The 19,729-nt window shown below is 34.5% G+C and overlaps 1 protein-coding gene across 2 annotated transcripts in view; it reads left to right on the forward strand.

Annotated features, from left to right (window-relative positions):
- The window catches only part of LOC105805317 (cytochrome b5 reductase 4), a 76,683-nt gene that overhangs the window by 32,969 nt on the left and 23,985 nt on the right, over positions 1 to 19,729 (forward strand). Inside the window, exons 5-10 of one of the 2 annotated variants that reach the window (XM_012638188.1) lie at positions 5,631 to 5,660; positions 8,768 to 8,828; positions 10,162 to 10,219; positions 11,804 to 11,897; positions 13,139 to 13,171; positions 14,559 to 14,681. In XM_012638188.1, coding sequence (XP_012493642.1) covers positions 5,631 to 5,660; positions 8,768 to 8,828; positions 10,162 to 10,219; positions 11,804 to 11,897; positions 13,139 to 13,171; positions 14,559 to 14,681 — 399 coding nt within the window. The remainder of the gene's footprint in view (positions 1 to 5,630; positions 5,661 to 8,767; positions 8,829 to 10,161; positions 10,220 to 11,803; positions 11,898 to 13,138; positions 13,172 to 14,558; positions 14,682 to 19,729) is intronic. The other variant, XM_012638189.1, reaches the window with a different exon arrangement.

Consider the following 19,729-nt stretch of genomic DNA (forward strand, 5'->3'; position numbering starts at 1 on the left):
TGCCACTCATAAGTTGTTATGTTCTTAGTCATCACTTAACAGATCTGAGTGTCTTGCCTCATCAGTAAAAGGGGGTTTCAGAATAAAACATCCTAATGTCATTGTGAGGATTAAATAATGTTTGCTAACCACCTAGTACAGAAGAAGCAACAGATGCTTGAAGTAATAGAAGTGGTTATTGCTATTATAGCTACCATTATGCCTGCACTTCTACAATGCTAGGGCTATTTTTGATTCCTTTATGCATCCCTGCAATTATCAGGTATAAACCAGCATGTGCTGATGTGTTTACTGTGAAAGATCGGGTTTTTCCTGTGAAAAATGTATTATAAATGTTATTGCTGTTATTACTATTATTATTATTGACAGGACATAATGAGAGTAGTGTTGTGAATTGGTCTGTGCTTCATTCTAAAGCCTTTTTGCATCGTGAGTGTTTTGCCAGTGTGAAACCAGTGATAGGAAGTAATATGAGACAACTTGCAAGGCATTAGGAAGCAAAGATAAGAATGTTGCAAATCAGAAAAGCATTGGTTGTGAGAAAAGGGACTTTTGTATTAGTAGAGATTTAAGATATACATACATAAAGATTAAAAGTCTGACCAAACAAGCAGTGGATTGGGGTCAAGTATTAGTTAAGATCTAGAAAGATACAGTCAGGACTCCAGCTAAGCAGAACAAGCAGACCTTATAAAAGGGACAAAGCAACTAAAGAGAAAGATTTAATGTGTCAGAAATAAGAAATATCCATGATAATTCAGGTGAAGTGTTGTTTTAACAGTACCTGGTATGCCCTTCATCTGTAGGCAAGGCTTGATCATCAATCTCTGCTGACTGAGACTTATTGATAGAGACCATTAGATGGAATAACCATGTAATTGTCCAGACTAGGACGGTTTTGAGAATGAGAGGGGGCTTTATTAGTAATTATGCTAGGAAAAACTGTGACTCTCTCTGGCAAATCAGGGCTTGTGTTTACCCTACGGTTAGTACTCCTAGATGAAATGGGAAGAGAGCGTGAGAAGAGATTGTTCCTGACATGGAAAGTAGTAGGGAAGATGGTAGATATACTGAAGAGGAATTTTATACATGGGCTCTTTTCAATACCAGAGACATGAAACTATCTTTTAGATAAGGTGACGTGCCAGACTCCAATGCAGGGAGGTTCTGAATTGGCATTTTGTGGGCATCCCCACAGTTGGGTGGCTCTGGGAGGTTAGTTTTCAGTTTACCTGATCGATTTCTAGTGTGGCAGCTGTATGCTGCCTGGGTATCTAAGAAGAAAACAGAAAATCTAACAGATTTAGAATATAAAACATAATTTGATTCTATCATTATCAAGCAAAGAATCTGTTGTGTTTATTAAATATAACCCTTTGTTTAAAAAGTATTATCGTTTGTATTATGCTTTAGAAAGATTTATCAATAATAAATAAAAGAAGAAATTTTAGTTGAAAAGGTAAGCTTCAATTATGGACAGTTTATATATGTATAATACTTCATTCTCTGGTAAAGATGAAAAATGAGTTCTTATTTTTGCTAACCTTATTCTTTGGTTGTTATTATTGTAGCTACTAGTCACACGTGGTTATTGAGCAACAGAAATGTGCCTAGTGAAAAGTCAGATATGCTCTAAAAGTAAAATACACACTGGATTTCAAGACTTAGTTTGAAAATATATAAAATATCTCATAATTTTTATATTGATTACATGTTGAAGTGATAATCTGAGTATATTAAGTAAAAATATATTATTTAATTTCACCTTTTGTATATTACTTTGTTAATCTAGTTATTAGAAAATTTAAAATTACATTCGTGGCTTGCATTGTATTTCTTTTGGATGGCACTGTTCTAGGCCATAAGTGTACTTTAAAAAGTTTAATATGCCATATTTTTAAAAATAGTTATATTTTCCAGTGACATAATACAGTCTCAGGAATGTTTCTTCTTAATTTCTCATTGCTTTATTATAGTTTCTAATGCTTTATGTTTTTAGATTTCATGCCCACTCTCTCTAGCAGTTAATGAGTATAAAGCACTTAGAACATTTATAGAACACTTAGAGATGTAAGAGGGATTTAGAGAGGTTTAAAAATGAAGATACTGAGGCTTGTAGGTATACTACACAATTATTTAATAGGAGAAGCCCACTATTTGAAGAAATTATAGGTGCCTCCTTTTCTAAGGTAGAGAATTGCCTCATTAATATTACCTACTTTTGTGTATTTTATTTCCCTTTGGTACATGCCAGTGGTTCTTAACTGGGGTTGATTTTGCTCCTCAGGGGACATGTGGCAATGTCTGGAGACGTTTTGGTTGTTACAACTAAACTAGATGCTACTGGCATTTCAGTAGATAGAGGTCAGAGATGCGGCTAAATACCCTATAGTGCACAGGACAGACTTCCACAACAAAGAGTTATCCAGCCCAAAATGTTAATAGTGCTAAAGTAAGAAACCCTCTTATATGCATTAGTTTTTTATTCTTAAAAATGATGGTATTAGTTTCACATGCATGGTAAGCTAGTACGTAGACAACGGACAGCTAGTTCTCTGGTTCATTCCAGGTAAATGCTGGCATCTGTAGAACCAGGGATGCAGATAGATACCAGGACTTTATAGGGTGGCTAAGGCATTAATTTCAGAGTCCTGTTACAGTCACAGCAATGTAAGCAACATCAAAACAACCATTGAATGGCCTGGCTACCAGTTGGAAGTTCAGCTTTTGTAGAGTCAGTCAAAGTTCATTCTTCAAGGAGCCTCAGTTTCCTCATTGGCAAGATGGGGACACAATTTAGGTAGGAAAAGCACAAGCTCAGAGGCTAACTTGTGGGAGAAGTAAATGAAGTGGACTTTACTGGATGAGCAAATTTGCTATCTCAGTCTGGCTGCCTTAATTTCCTCTTGCTGCTCTAGGGCCCATTGTCTGGGTGATTCCCACCAGAAAGACTTAAGGGAAAAATAATTAAAAATGGGAGGTGAGAAGTCCCTGCTTAGGGGGCAGATGCAAACCTGAACAGGAAAGTATATCTTGCTGTATTCGTGTGACTGACTGATGTTTTGTTTGTGTTAGCATTTATTTTGTTTTCAGAGAAAGAAGATTTTTTGAACATGTGTGTATTCATGTGCAGGTGATTCCAAAAAAGGAAGGAATTACTAATGCCTCAGAGGATAGGACAGGAATGGAAAATAACTGAGAAATTGGAGAATTGAATTAAAAATGATAAGGATAGCCAACTTAGGGAGAAAATACAAACTTCTAAAAATGCAGTATATGCTGTGATTAGCTAAATGAATAATGGAGGAAAAACTGATCCTAGAATAAATAAATAGTCTGGTACTTCTAAAGCTTTTTAATTCTGGGATTTTTGAGAGTATGTGTTTGAACTATTAAATCTTCATTTTAATTCTGCTGGTGAACTGCTTCTAGGATAATGAGTAATTCTGGGCCTTGAATTTTGAGAGATGTATAAAATTGAAAGATGATTGCAAAGATGAATAGAGGAAAGTAAGAGGTAAAAGATAGTTTAAAAATATCCCTATTAAAAGGCTGATCAACAGATATTTATTAAAAGAATGAGCATATCGATGAAACAGAATTTTTCTTTCTTTATCCCAGGGGATCCTCTGTGACTCCACTCAGCAGAAGTAAACTGGATTTGGGTCAGAATTAAAAATCTTATCCTTCTTACCAAGGAAGAGTAGAGTGCTGTTAGATCACAACGTGCTAGCCTTCTAAAGGACTGTGACCTCCCCAGAAATACAGGCTCTTACCAGAGTAATGCAGTTTAACCAGCATTATGAGAAGATACAAATTTGACTGGCCATGGAGCCAACCAAATGGTGGAATTAGTTACTAAGAGAAGATATCAGATTTCTTTTTAGGGAGAAAGGTATCTCCCCTCACTAAAATGATTCAGATATAAATATGCTTAACAGTGGAGAAAAAAAGTCTCTTGTATTTCTATGACTCAGTTTTTGAGAAGAGTTGCAAAAGTAGAGTAGTAGAGTTTTTAAAGGTAATTCAGATCATTTAAATGGAAGTTCTCTTCCTACTTGTACATGTTGTATTAAAAAAATAAAGACTCAGGAAAATTACTAATTTAGCAGAATCCAGAAAGTTCCTAACAGATTAAAATCATTTCACATCAGGCAGGAAGTAATCATATGAGGTAATATTTTCTTTCTCCTAGAAACAAATTACCTGGGACAATTTTTCAAAATCTGTGAACCTCTTAGATAAAAAACAAATTGTTTTACATGATAAATGACATTTATCAAACTGCCAGCTATGTTGTACACTGAAAATAGATTTAATTTACTTGTTATTGTGAATTTGCTGTTTGTTCTAAGATAAAACAAATAATCACAAATATAACAGCAAAGACAGATAAAACTCACTAGATAAAAGTAAGTCACTGAGCAGGGACATCAGTGATCCCTTGCAAACTGTAATGACTAGATTTTTATCTGGCTGTTGATAAACAAAGCCCATTTTAGGTATAATTTAAATGATTTTTAGGTCTTGTGTCTTTTTAGGAAGTATTTAGCCATAGCTTGTCAAGAAAAATGAGGCTGAGTTTTAGGGGAGACAAGTCTAATCTTGGCTTTGCTGTGGATTTCATTCAAGTCCTTGACCTCTGATTTTCAGGCTTAAATGAGGGGATTAGATGATAATTTGCTGTGTGTTGTTAAGATCCCTTTCAGCTATAAAATTATTTTGGTAAAATGAGGGAAACAAAAAGAATAGTTATTTGGCCTCCTTAATTATTATTATTTTGTGACAGGTGAGCGAAGTGGAAGTAATTATGGAATTTCTGGTGATTAAAAATTAGACCATAAAAAATTTGAAAGCTTTAAGTGCATTAGTTCCTTTTTCTATTAAATGAGGTGATGTCAACTTAACAAGGGATTTCTTTCAATTTGACTACTTCAGTATTTTTCATTAGCTTATCATCCTTTTTTGTTTTAACCTCTGACAGCTTTGCTAAGGGGTTTATTTTTACTATAATGGTATGGCACTTGTAGTTGTTAAGATATGATATAGCTTTGTGAATTGTCTGCCATCCTGAAGGAAAATACCTGTTAATTTTTTTTCTGAGTCGTAACACTAATAATTGTGTTGTGTATACATGTGAAAGTCTTAACATATTTTTGGCTACTTAAACTTGTAGTAACAATGATCATATTAAGTAGTGACCTTTGTGAAAGAGAAAGATAGTAAGATGTCTTTCTTGGGGTTAACATGTGTGTTCCATTTATAAAATGTAATCTAATAAATTCTGGTTAATTTAGACTAATTTAGAATATGATAACCTGGACAAAACTTGGGGTTTATATGCTCTCTAAAGAAATTAACCAAGATATTAGAAAAAAGTGACCCAAGAAGAAGAAAAAAGCCAAGTGAAATGGGATACAAACATCTGGAGAAAAGGCCTGGCGATGGACCTTGCTTATTACAAACAAAAGCCGTCTATCTATTTATTAGCCTATTTCTCTCCTCAGGCCTTAGAAGAAAGCCTTTCAAGAAAGAAGGACTGTTATCTTTAAATCAATAATGTGTACTCCTGTTCTCTTTGACTTTATAGTATTCTTATCTGACCTTTTTTTTCCTAAATCACTGTACAGACTATCGTGAGGAAAAGAAAGTCTTAAATGGTAAGTCATATAAATTTATAATAAATTAATTATACTCACATGCTTATGCACAGTATTGCTTCACAGAATTGTCTGGGGTGTTTAGATTTTAATATGAAAGATGTCTTTACTAGCCCAAACTTAGAGGATTTAAGAGAACTTTATAGGCCCCTTATTCCAGCTATTACTCTTATAGCGGTCCCTTCTGTGACATCCCTGAACACATGTTCGTCTGCCCTCAGCTTGAATACTTGTGGTGATTAAGAGTTTCATTCTCAGAAACAGGACTGTGCAAGTCAATTTTCTCAGGCATGTGAGCTCATCTGCAGTGTTTGCATACGGCTGCCAAACAGCTTATTAGTCTACTCTTTTCTGAGTCCTTGAGCAGTGCTGGCTTCCTCAGCCATTCAGGATGACTTGCGATTATGACAGACACTTTCCCTCCTCCCCCAACAAAAGTTCAATGTGGTGGTCTGAACCATATTTATGTACATTTAGAAATAGATTTTTTTTCTCCCTGTTTGCAAAAGAGAGTCATAGAAATACAGCTAACAAGCTAGATTGCCAGATGAATTACCTTTTCTTTTTTAACTAGAGAAAACAGTCTAAATTGTAGACTAATTTATGCAATTTATGGTACCTGAAGTTGTTTGTCTGATGGTATAACACTGCATGAAATGAGGGACTGATTATAGGGTTCATCTGGTGATTGGCTCTTATGTGATAGCTACCAAAACAACTGCCGCTTAATTATTACTGATGCACTGGGTATTCTGTTTCCTCCCACTTTCGGCTTCCAGAACCTTTACTTTTCTGTTGCCCTTCTTTGGACGCACTGCATTTAAAGGTGGCCTTAAGAATGGAATATAGCATTCCACAAGTGGTCTGAATAGCACTGTTTCCTCTTGTGACCTGGACCATATAAGATTGGAATATCTCTCTCTGTATTTCACATTTGGCTCATTTAAGTCTGTGCTAAGTCTGTCTATTTGCAGATGTGACCTGCCTGCCTTCTGTGTCATTATTCCTATAGCTGCTTAAAATATTGAATGGGATGGACTACTTCCATATTCCACTGGAGACCTGATCCCTTCAAATTAACATCATTCAATCACCATTTTAGGGAGGGAAAACATTTATTCAGTCCACCTTACTTTACTTATTTTCCTCCACTCTACACTTACCTCATATTCTTTCTGCTCATCCAAAAGGATGTTATATAAGGTTTGTTAGTGTGTTTGTTTGCAAATGTTTAAATCAAGACATATTCCACTGCATATGACATTAATAAGTTACATTTTTATGGTACTGTGTAGTTTTTTAGAATGTTTGGAAATTGTCTCATTTGCTTTCTCATGAGATTGCAGAGCCGATTTCATTGCTAGTTTGAATTTGATGAAGAGGAAACAATGGTTTGTATAAGGTCACAGTGCTGATACTGAGCTTAAATGCAGATTTTCTGGTCCTAATTAGGTCGTACAAGATCAAAATTGGCATATAATTTGTGAATTCTGTTGATAGTTTTTTGTTGCAGAATATCTAAATTGTGATGCATTTGATTTTTATTTATATACCTAAGAAACTTCTGAAGATAAATGACATTAATCTCGTAGTAAAAATAACTTTTAGTGCTTCTCAAATAATTTAATAAGATTATATTTTCTTTTGCCATTTAAGAAAAAAAATTCTCATAGTCCTCTCTTTTGTTATAACTTTAATTTTATAATAGAGCATTCTTCTTTTAGGGCCCACTGCTAATTAGTTCACAACTTTGGCATATTGTCGCATCTTGTTTTCATATCTCTGAGGCTTCCTTGTTTATCTGAAAATTAAGTGTGTTCTTCAGAGTTACATAGGAAGAGATGGAAGCTGAATGAGTATGGCCTGGGCTCAGGGATTACCATCATCCTCATTCAGAAAAATATGCCTGTTTTACATTGTGTGCTTGCATTTGAGCATGTGTTTAAATAGAAAGTTCTGTGGCTAAAATGAATCTTGAAAACCTCCAAACTAGCTTGTCTCAAAGGTACTTCCCAATTCTAATTTTATATAAAATACTGCGATTTCTAATTTGAGAATTGCAGTACTCACCAAAGACTAACAATTAATTTTTTCCCTACATAGTTTGAGAAACAGTAAATGTAATTGATGCAGTGATTTTCAAAAGTCATTTAGCAGCAGTGCTCCCTTTTTTTTTTTTAACCCAACTAAATCTTACAAATAAAAACAATGCACTCCTATTGAAGGAGGAAAATACTTGATGTTTTCAGAATCTTGAGTTCTTCCATGTCTCAGAGTTTTCTGTAATGATTTGAAAATTACAGCTGTAGTGGGTTTTTAAAATTCCATGTTGGTGCATACCCACAAGAATGAGTAGAATGAGAAAAGACAGAATACCACATGTTGGTGAGGTTGTGGAGCAACTAGAACTCTCAAACGCTGTGGTAAAAAATATAAATGAGTACAACCAATCTGGAAAGCTGTTCAGTAATATCTACTAAAGATAAGCATGCACACCCTGATATTTACCCACTAGAAATGTACATATTTGTTCTTTAAGAATGTATATGTTTATATAAAGGAATATTTATAACAGCACTATGCATAATAGCTCTAAACTAGAAACAACCTGAATGTCCATCAACAGGAGAATGAATAAATTATAGTACATTCATACAGTGTAATACTACTCAGTCATAAAAAAGAACGAACTATTGATGCATTCAACAGCATAGATAAAATCTCAGAAAGCCCTAGGTGTAATTTATTGCTTATTATCAATCATGATTGTTTGACATAAAAACTATAATGCCGGACATAAAAGCCAGACCAAAAGAGCACATGTCTTACGATTCCACTTATATAAAGATCAAACACAGGCACAAACTTATGGTGTTAGTAGTCAGAATAATGGTTACCCTTGTGGGGAGGGGTGGTGATTGGAAGGGGCCGTGAGAAGAGTGCTGGCTACAAGGGTATGTTTCACTATGTGAAGATTTATTGAGTAGTATATTTATGATGTGTTTTTTATGTGTGTATGTAATATTTCAATAAGTTAACTGGAAAGACAAAAAGAATTTTTAATGCTATGTAGATGAACTGTAGCTATTTTGTTTTTCTTTGTGAAGGCTTGCTTCCCAATAGCCAAGTGACAGATATACTTGCCAAAGAAGACCCTAGTTCTCCAAGGTATGCAGTTTTGTTTACATTTTTAAATCTAAATTAGTTCTATACAAAAAATGCACACATTAAAAAAAAATAAAGTAGCTCTGGGTTTGATTTATTGCTTACTATTAATCATGCTTCTTTGACACAAAAACTGTAGTGCCTCATTTATTAGACGTTGTTGGAGAGTGAGCTATACCATAAATGTGAATTTTAAATACAACTGAAGTTTGATCCATTTTAAACACCAGCACTTGAAAACATTATTTAAATTTTTTTATTGTAAAAAATACATTAATGGTAGAAAACTTGTAAAATACAGAGAAACAGAAAAGTTGTAATTCCAACAACCCTAGATATATACTCTTAACATTTGATTTATTCCCTCCAGTTTGATTGATATAATACCTAGTTCCATATTATTCTATTTTTATAATATTAGTATTATAGTATATTCTATGAGCATTTTCCTATGTCACTGAGTATTCTGTGAAAGCATTTTTCTCTACATTCTGTCATATGACTATACCATAATTTATTTAACTATTCTGTTTTGTATATCTAGTCTTTTTTTTAATCAATTTTTAATGGAAATCTTTCAGGATATATTGTACAATAATTGTCTTACATAGTTAACAGTAAATTAAGCAATACATATCTATTTTGTTAATGACACTTCAAGTGCCCTCAGATGTGTTCTCTGTAGTTCTTTCTCTTACTACTTTTTTCCTCACTACCAGTCTGTATCATTCTAACAGCAGCGTCCTGCTGTATTTGTTTAATTATTTCATATACAATTTTAAGTTAAGGGACTGAGAATACCTCCTCTAGATTCAACTATGAGTGCCTGTTTGTGGCTAATAAGTACAAAAACAATTTGATCAATAGCTATATAACAAAAGAGAAGACTTACTTTTACTTTACGTTTTATTAATTATTGACCCATTAAACAACGTTGATGAATTAATTTCTTTAGTAGTAATATGTTTGTTACAGGGAGGAATGAAGGTAATAAGCATGTACATTCTTCATGCTCCTTAACAAAATATGTTGTGTTTTGTTATTGCTCTGATAAAAAAAGATTTTAGTAAGGATGTGTTTAATCTTTATAAAGAATATCTTGTTAAGGGCATTTTGTTTTTATTTGAGTGGAAATACATGAAAATATAGATATTTTAAATTTGGAAACAATTATCAGCTTATATAATGAATGTAACATGGTAAGACCACTATTTATTAAGAAAAAGTTTAACCTAGAAAAATATATTTCTCACTGTAAATTTTAAACATTTAATGATTTATTATATGTTAATGCACATGATTATTATATAAGTATTCTTTTCTTACTATTTTACAGCTATGACTGGTTCCAAACAGACTCTTTAGTCACCATTGTCATATATACTAAGCAAAAGGTAAACATGTCTTTAAAATCAGAAAAATAAAAAAGTAAATATTCAGTAAATGTTAATTTATATACCAGATCTTTTTCTAAGCACTTTTCTCATATTATTTACTTCTCACTACAACTCTATGAGGTAGGTACTATTTTTGTTATCCCTATTTTCCAGAAAAGGAAACAGAGAAAGATTGAGTAATTTAACCAAAGTCACATAGTAAGTGGCAGAACATTTGGAACCCGGGGAGTCTGGCTCCAGAGCATATACCCTTAACAACCATTGCCTTTTAAAAACTAAGCTAGGAAGTACTTTATGTGCTTTTCTGTGATTTTTTCTTTTTTTTTTGGAAGCATGGATAACAAAAGTGAATCCCAGTTAACCTCACCATAAGAACAAATTTCGTGAACATATATTGGGATTAGAGAGATTGTATGGCTATGGCTTAGTATAATATGTTTAAACCACTAATGGTGTTCAGATGCCCCTTTTTTTTCCCCCCAGGGGCAGACTGGAAGAATAGATGCCCTTTTGAAACTCAAGTTGGGGAGATAATTCATTCACTAAGTACTTATGTAACACCTACTTTATATGAGGCCCTGTCTTAGGTGTCGGGGATCTAATGATGGGCCAGATACATAGAGACCTGGCTTTCATGGGGCTTACAGTCCAGCTGAGAAATCCATAAACAAGCAGACTACTCTCAATGTCTCCAAACACCTCTTGGAGGTTCCTGTACTTTGAGGAACCATGTCAAGTTCTGGCAGCTAGGGATTTTTAAGAATTTATGCTACTTCTATAGTAGTAGAACCATCTGAGCCAGTAGGTTCCTCTGACTCTTGCAGCATTATTTGGCCATTTGACAGAAGTGACCAGCCTCTGCCTGATACAGCTAAGAGGGCCAGAGAGGTACTTCTTGTCCCACTTCCTGTTCACTCTTGCTATTGTCTCCTCGTTATGCAGTCTAAAACCAGGACCACAGGGCCTAGGGAGGTCAAAGTCCACTCCCACTGGTAATATCAGTGGGGCACAGAGGATGGATGGCTAAGGAAGGGGGAAGGTTTCCACATGGAATAATATGTTAGTATATGGTACAAATGTTAGATACCAAAATACTTTGTACCAAGGCTATGTAGAAATTAGAGACATCTGAAAATGTGTTAGTGAATTGATTTTTTTGATAAGCCGAAATCAAGAAGTTGTGTAATCAGCATCACACTATAGTGTATAGATGAAAATGAACACAAATATCTTGGTTTCTGGTTTAATTCTAATGTTTTTTCCCACATTGCTTATTCAACAAGTATTTTTTGAGCACCTACTAGATGTCAAACAACATTCTAAAGATAGTTCCTTAAGCTTAGAGCTTAGAGACTAGTGGGTAAGATAGATATTAAACAGAGACAGAAATGGAGTAATTAAAATTGTGATATGTGCTTTGAAGGAGAAGAACTGGGTTATATAAGAGAAAAAAACAGGAGTAAAATTTATTTAGCTTAGAGATTCAGTAAAGAAGCACCATATAAACTTCCACAGATCACCTTGAAAGTATAGTTATAGATGTTTGGGGAAAAAATTTACTTTCTAATCTTTCTGTTTTAGGATATCAATTTAGAGTCAATAATAGTTGATCATCAGGATGATTCCTTTAGAGCAGAAACAATTATCAAGGATTATTCATATCTTATACATATAGGTGAGTACTTTATTTTTATTAATAGAAGCAGCTCCAGTTTCCTTTAAATATGACAATAATTTGGTCTACAGTCTAACTGTAATATTTTATCTGTTATTTTTGATCATTTTTTCCTGTTATTTCTTTATGCTAATAAAAGTGCTAGCAAATGGCAGTATGACCTCCCCTTTCCAAATTTAAGTAATTAGATGCAATCAAAATCAATAATATAAAATGTTTGTTGGCCCAGCTTTGGTAAGTCTCTTTGACACCTATAAATAAGTCTTCAGAGTCCTGTAGGTGCTCCTGAGCACCCATCACTAGGTGGCCCATAACACTGGCTTGTTCTTTACCAGCTCTGCCATGAAAAGTCAGAGACTACAGCAAAGCAGCCCGGCCTGCAAATTCGTATTGTATCCCTCAGCTACCTGTCCCTTCGTGACTAAAGACCAACTTTGTAGTTTTTGGTCAGGACAGAAAAAAAAGTTGGGGAAACTGGGGGACCCTGTGCTAGCATATATATGAAAAAACGAACAAAAATTCCACAGTCAAAAATATGAAACCCTTGGTTGCCCCTATTGCATTGGAAGGACTGAAATAATGCAAAATTGTAAATTGCAGATAACCATTTGAACATAGTGAAATTTAGAGTAGACATTTGTAAACATATTTCTTACATCTCCCTCTTCTAGAATGTAAGTTCCTTAAGAGCAAAGATTTTTCTTTCTCATTAACTGTTACGTCTATAACACCTAGAAAAGTGCCTGTCATACATAAATGCTTAATAATTTTTTTTTTTTAATAACTGAATAGTATTCAGCTTTGGAAAACAATTTAGAAAAGAAAAACTAAGCTTGCCCCAGGCTGGCCTCTTTTCACATATGCATGTGCACACACCCGGGGGGCATGTATGCTTCAGGTCTGCCTCTCTCCTTAGCCTGCTTCCTTCTTGATTTGTAAGATTGTCAATCTGGGGCCATGCTTGGGCTAATGTCAGTTAGCCACTGTGGACAATTGAGTATTTACTGTTCAGTTAATAGGGAGAGAAATGGAAGAATTGAATAAATATATATTTATGATAAATGATTTAATTCTCCATTTTGATTGTGTACAATTTCTTTCCTTTGGTCTCTCAGAATGCATTTTACTTGTTTCGAGGGATTTGAAATAATACATAAGAGAACCATTTAAATAATCTTTTAAGCTATAAACAGTGTATGAGTTGAAGTTGGATTTTAACTAAATACGTTTTTTTATCCCAGGGCTAAGCCATGAGATTCAGGAAGACTTTTCTGGTAAGCTTCCAAAAAACAAAAATTACGTATATACGTATGTACACATACATACACAGAGAAAAAAAGAAAAATAAGCATTTGTCTTATTTTTCATATGTTTACTTTTATGTTGCAAAACAAATGTGTGATGTTTTGTATCTAAATAAGTACATTAATTTTTAAATATACTCCTCCCTCTGGTTTCAGGTTTTTTCCTTTCCCTTTGTACCTTTCATCTCTTTACCCTTTATTATTTTCTCCTTAAAAAAATTCCTGTCTTCTTTCCATTCTTTCTTCCCTTCCTCAGCTCTGACCTATTCCTGACATGTAGCTTGTAGAAATATACTAGAGCAGAAGAATTTTTCTTACATGTATATATTGAAATTGTTTAATATTGACAGGGCATACTAAATTATGAGTATTGCTGCATATGAACTTGCAGCATGGATTTTACACAGCTGTTTAACATTAGAAGATTCATCATAGAATGGTGGTTTTGTGTTTTCAAGTGCCATCAGATATATGACACTGGTTCAGTGTCTCCCCTTTTCCATATATAATATTGTATTTATAAATTGTATAAATTAAGCTCTTTGAAGTCAAGGACCATGGTTAAGCTTCAAATCAGAGTCAGTGCTCATTGAATTGAATTCACTTGACCTATTTATCTTAAAAAGTTGTAAATTGTTATTGAGTTCTGTCTTTACAGTGAGAGAGAGCAGATACATTGTTTCTAAAGAAAAATGAAATATGCTTTGGGTCTTTAAAAGCATGTTCAATTTATAAAATTTAAATCAGCATATAGAAGTCTCTATTTTATTATTATACCCATATATTCTAAACTTTTAATCATTTAAAAAAAAAGACAATCCAAAAAATTTCTAATTATCAGAGATTCCTGTACACCTTATTAATTCACTCTGTATTTAATAGGGACTCATTTGCCTGAGGCTATTCTTGTGTTTATTAGGCTCAGGATTGGTCCACTGAATGTACTCATAAAAACCCCTTAGATTCCAACTAAGAACTGTTAAAATGGAGTAAATTAAATTTGCTTCTGGCTAAATTGTATATCTCAGCCCTATTTTTTTTTTTTAGCTGTGTGTTAATTAGTTGCTATGATTATATTTGAGCTTGTATGAAAACTAGCAATATATATTAGTTTGGCCCTTGATAAATTACTTTGAAAGAAGTTAATCTGAATTTAAAATAAATTAAACTGTATTTAATACCATATAAGGCATAAACAGTTGTGATGAATATGTGAACAAAATCTTATTGATCCCATTAATGATTAGTGTCATTCATAGTGGGTTAGGACATTTGGACTCTTTGAGAAATATTGATTTTGAAACAAAATCTTATATTTAATATCAGTGAATACAAATGAAGTTTATCTTGTTTTCAGTGCGGGTTGTTCAGAATGTAGGGAAAATAGAGATTGTCCTGAAGAAAAAAGAGAATACTTCTTGGAAATGTCTTGGTCATCCCCTGGAGAATCATGATTCATTTATTCCAAGAAAAGATACAGGTATGCTGTGCTGTTATTTTATTACGTTAATTTCATTTTCCTGAAATTGTTATGTTAGTTGTACAATTGTACCAGCGTTTGGAAGGCTGCTTTGGAACTAGCTGAAGGATCCTTGTATCTCCCTCTAGAAAGTTTGAAAGGAACATTGTGTCTATTGTGTCTCCTTTTTTTTTCATATAAGTTAAATTTCAGACTCTACTGTCTAATATTTAGGCAAAGAAATGTCATTAGGTAATGGTAGTTTGAATAGAGAAGGCTACTTGTGTTTAGACTGTTGACCAAACATTGACTCCTCAGATCCTCTTTTATGAAAGATGGAAGTACGAGTTTTAAGTTTATGCCTTGTATACACATTTGATTTTTTTTCCTATTAAGGAAAACATGTTTGCTATGACTTAAGTAAACCAGTTTCTCAGTTTACTCCTAAAGGATGATACCATTCATTTCCTTCTGTTCTTTCAGTTTTTTTTTTAAATCTAAGTTTAACATATGTATAGAAAAGGGAGCATATTATAAGTGTTCTACTTGATGAAATTTCACAAAGCGAACACATTCTATATTTTCTCTTTGGAAATTGATAGGATTTTCTCCATGTTCCTGGTGTTTTGAAATTTACAATGATACACCATAATGTGGATCTGTTTTCATCCTTCATGCTGGGTGTTCATTCTTAGTGCTAATCTTTTCAGTATGGTAACTTATAACCTTTAGTTCTCAGAAATATTATTGATTTTTCTTCACTTCCCTGGTCTATTTTTGCTTTCCAGAAGCATTCTTATATTTAATCTCCTTAACCAGTCCTCTATCTTACCTTTTCTCTCTTATTTTCAGTTTTGTCCTTTTGTTCTTTTTGGGAGATTACTTTAGCTATGTCTTCTAGCTCTTCTACTGAATTACTTATTTTTACTCATATTTTTAACTTCTAAGAACTCTTTTGATTTCTGTTCCTTTATGTTAGCATCCCATTCTTATTAGCTTCTCTTATCTTATCAAGAAGTACTGAAAATGTTTTAGAGTTTTCTTATTCCTGTGTAACCTTTGTGTCCTCCAAGTTTATTGTCGTTTGTTTCTTTTGGTATCTTTTATGTATTAAATGCACTTTGAATGTTTGCTGATCCTTGACTATTTGCTCATATTTCAGGGTGGGGTTCTAAAAGCTGATTGGAAACTATATATGTGGCTGTGGTTTGTTATCAGTTATGTTCACTATATGGCTGGATTGTTTCTTTTTTTTTTTTTGAGACAGAGTCTCACTCTTTTGCCCGGGCTAGAGTGAGTGCCGTGGCGTCAGCCTAGCTCACAGCAACCTCAAACTCCTGGGCTCAAGCGATCCTCCTGCCTCAGCCTCCCGAGTAGCTGGGACTACAGGCATGCGCCACCATGCCCGGCTAATTTTTTCTATATATTTTTAGTTGTCCAATTAATTTCTTTCTATTTTTAGTAGAGACGGGGTCTCGCTCTTGCTCAGGCTGGTTTCGAACTCCTGAGCTCAAACAATCCGCCTGCCTCGGCCTCCCAGAGAGCTAGGATTACAGGCGTGAGCCACCGTGCCCGGCCCTGGATTGTTTCTTTGGGAAAAGTTCACTAGTGGTATTTTGTCAGAGTCTCTAGAGTGAACGGTTTCCTACCTTGCACCTAGCATTTCAGGAGCCATGTGGTGAAAGAAGGCTGGGGTATCTATAAACATCACTTAATTTTTTTTCTTTTCTTTCTTCCTTTTTTTTTCTTTTCTTTTTCTTTCTTTTTTTCCCTCTTGCTTAGAATACTGTATTAGTTTGCTACGGCTACCATAACAAACTACTACAGACTGGGTGGCTTAACAACAGAAACTTGTTTTCTCAAGGTTCTGAAGGCTAGAAGTCACAAGATCAAAGTTATCAGCAGGGTTGGTCTCTTCTGAAGTCTCAACTATCTTTTAAAAGACCCCATCTCCAAATACAGCCACATTCTAAGGTACTGGGGTTACAACTTCAACATGTGAATTTGGGGAGGGGATACAATTCAGTTATAACATAGACCCAATCCAGAGACTTTTTGTTTTACTGTCTCTGGAGAGCAAACTTCTAATATTTTGCCAGGATGGAAGAGTGTCGGTCATGTGGCTGTGCTAAGTAGGGGAAGATTTCAGGGTGGTGGTGGCACATCCAAGCTTCTTAAATGAACTTTCATCCAGAAAGTGGTTTTAGCTCATGTTGACTCTGCAAGTTTCTGAGCGTTAAAGGGATTTTGTAGTAAAAGTGTGTTGGTTTTTGGCTTTCTACACTTTTAGCTTAGAATTCAGCTCTCTTGGATCTGCTGAGTCAGTTACCAGTCATCTCTTTGCCTTGTCAGCTCTCAAAGTTTATTGCTTTTGTCTCTGATTTTCATTCTTTATGTATTTGTGGGCTTATACCTTAAAAAATAATGAAACACACACACATACAAACACAGAACTTCTTTGCTGTTATTTATAGGGGATTCGGAAGGAACTAACTTGCATGTATTAAGTTTATCATCTTTAAAAGTTTATTGCTTTTGTCTCTGATTTTCATTCTTTATGTATTTGTGGGCTCACACCCTAAAAAATAATGAAACACACACACACACACACACACACACACACACACACACACTCGTCCTAGTCAGTTAGTTCAGGCTACTGTAACAAAGTACTATAGCATGTATTAAGTTTATCATCTTTAAATATTTAAAATTATTATAAATACTTAAAATTATTGCATGAGATAGAAAAAGCCAAACTGTTTTTCCTCCTCTCACCACTCAACGCAGAACACTTCTGGTTACCGAAATGTGTAGATTTCTTCCTACCAACAACCAATTCTACAGTGACACCAACTGGGTGTTCCACGGTTTAACTCAGGTTTGATACTAACTGGAGTTCAGTGCAGACCCCAGAGGTTAAGGGCTCAGTCCCACAAGACTGCCCTCCTCTTCATATGACCGTTGCCAGGTCCAGGTTGTGACCTGTGCTGCTGACCAACCACCTATAAATCGGGGTTGTCACAACCCCCTCCTTGGACTCAAAAATTTGCTAGGATGGCTCACAGAATTCAGGGGAACACTTACGTTTATCCATTTATCATAAAGGATATTACAAAGGATACTGATGAATAGCCAGATGGAAGAGATGCACAGGCCAAGGTATGTGAAAAGGTGTGTGGAGCTTCTTTGCCCTCTATGTGTGTGCCACCTTCCCAGCAGCTCTATGCATTCAGCTTTCTGGAAGCTCTTCGAACCCTGTCCTATTGGGTTTTTATGAAAGCTTCATTACAAAGGTATGATTGATTACATTCTTGGCCATTGGCGATCAGCTCAACCTTCAACCCCTCTCCCCTCCCTGGAGGTCTGGGGATGAAGTTGAAGGTTTGAATCCTCTAATCACATGGTTGGTTTCCCTGGCAACCAGCCCTCATCCTGAGTCTATCTAGGCGCCTACCAACAGTCTCCTCATTAGAACAAAATATGCTCCTATCACCTAGGAAATTCAAGGGATTGAGGAGTTTTGTGTCAGACACTCCTGTTAGTCAGAAAATTACAAAAGGTTTTAGGAGCTCTGTGTCTGGAACCAGGGTTAAAGACCAAATATTACAACAAAAGATTCTCTTAGTGTCCCTATATACAATGGTATTCGGAGTTCTGTGTCAGGAACCAAGGTCAGAAACCAATATATATTTCTTACTATTTCAAAATTATGAAAATATGTTTATAGATAACTAATTTTCAGAAAAGTACAAGGTAGCCTTATTTTGAATACACATTGTGAGTAGACGGCTGTTTTATGCACTGTGGTATGAAACAAAGAGCATGAAAAATTATTTTCCCAAGTGGAAGAGAGAACATATACAAACATGAGATTGAAGCATACTTCTTTTAAGAAACAGGCCAATAAGGACAAGTTATATAGTACAAATTGAACATATTTTGAAGTAGCCCCAAGTGAATAGACACAGATGAATTTGATCTTGAATGACTCCCTGAGGGAAGTGAATTTCAAGCAATGTTTTGAAAGTGAGGTCCATGGCTTTCAAAAAAATAAAAACAAACAAAAAAATAAAAAAGTAAAAACTGTGAAAGGCTTTCCAGGTAGATCTACGTATTGTTACTGGCTACGTACTGTGCGAGGCATTTTGCAGATTGTAGAGAAAGAAAAATTTAAGTGGTGTGTAGGAAAGTTCAAATAGATTAATTTTACCAGAGGAGGAAGTCTGATTTTTGTGGTATTAGATAGGGAGAAAGGACATAGAGGAATAATAGAATGATCTAGCAGGTCAGAAAAGAATAGGAAAGGGACAATGAAAATGAAAAGAAATAATATTAGCGTGAAATCTCTTGCCCCGAAATTATCTGATTTAGCTAGTGATTGAAGAATAGCAAACCGGATAAAAGCCAAGGCCAAGAAATAAATGATACTGAAACCCAAGGCTGACCTCCATTTGTAAGTACTAGTTAGAATGATCATCATTCAGGCATTTTCTGTAATTTCCTGAGGGTTTCCATGAACTCTTTTATTCCTGCTATAAATTTCTCCTCAAGTCCTGAACCACTGTTAAAAACAAAAAAGAGTAAGTTTTCACTTTCTTATGTGAAATTGTAGCCATGGATGTATTTTTCAGTGAAGTAGGTTTTCTACTTTTGGAAAATGACTCAGAGTTTAGGAGATACTTTTGTTTATTTGACTGAATCAGCAAACATAATTTTTTCTTTTTCCTTCTCCCCTTTAAATCTTTATAACGAAAACTGTAGGTTATTTTATTCAGTAGCAAAGCTGAATACTTACATCATCAAAGTATTATAATTAATTGGCTATCAGTAAGCTCAAATGTTTATAGCCCATCATGTGGTTCGTAGGTTTTCGATATGTATTGCTAAAATTATTGACTTCTTTGGTATAGCATGCTGGCTTCATCTTACTGAAGTTTCTTTGCTAAAAGAATTTTAGTTTGAAAATAAACTTACAAGTTGAAAATTTTTAATACAATGTCTTTTCATGTCAAATCTAGAATACACTCACATAAAAGACTCATAGTAAAGAACATCAATCAAAGAAG

The sequence above is a fragment of the Propithecus coquereli genome, unplaced genomic scaffold, assembly GCF_000956105.1.
Source record: "Propithecus coquereli isolate 6110/MARCELLA unplaced genomic scaffold, Pcoq_1.0 Scaffold127, whole genome shotgun sequence".
In the NCBI taxonomy this organism is placed as follows: Eukaryota; Metazoa; Chordata; class Mammalia; order Primates; family Indriidae; genus Propithecus; species Propithecus coquereli.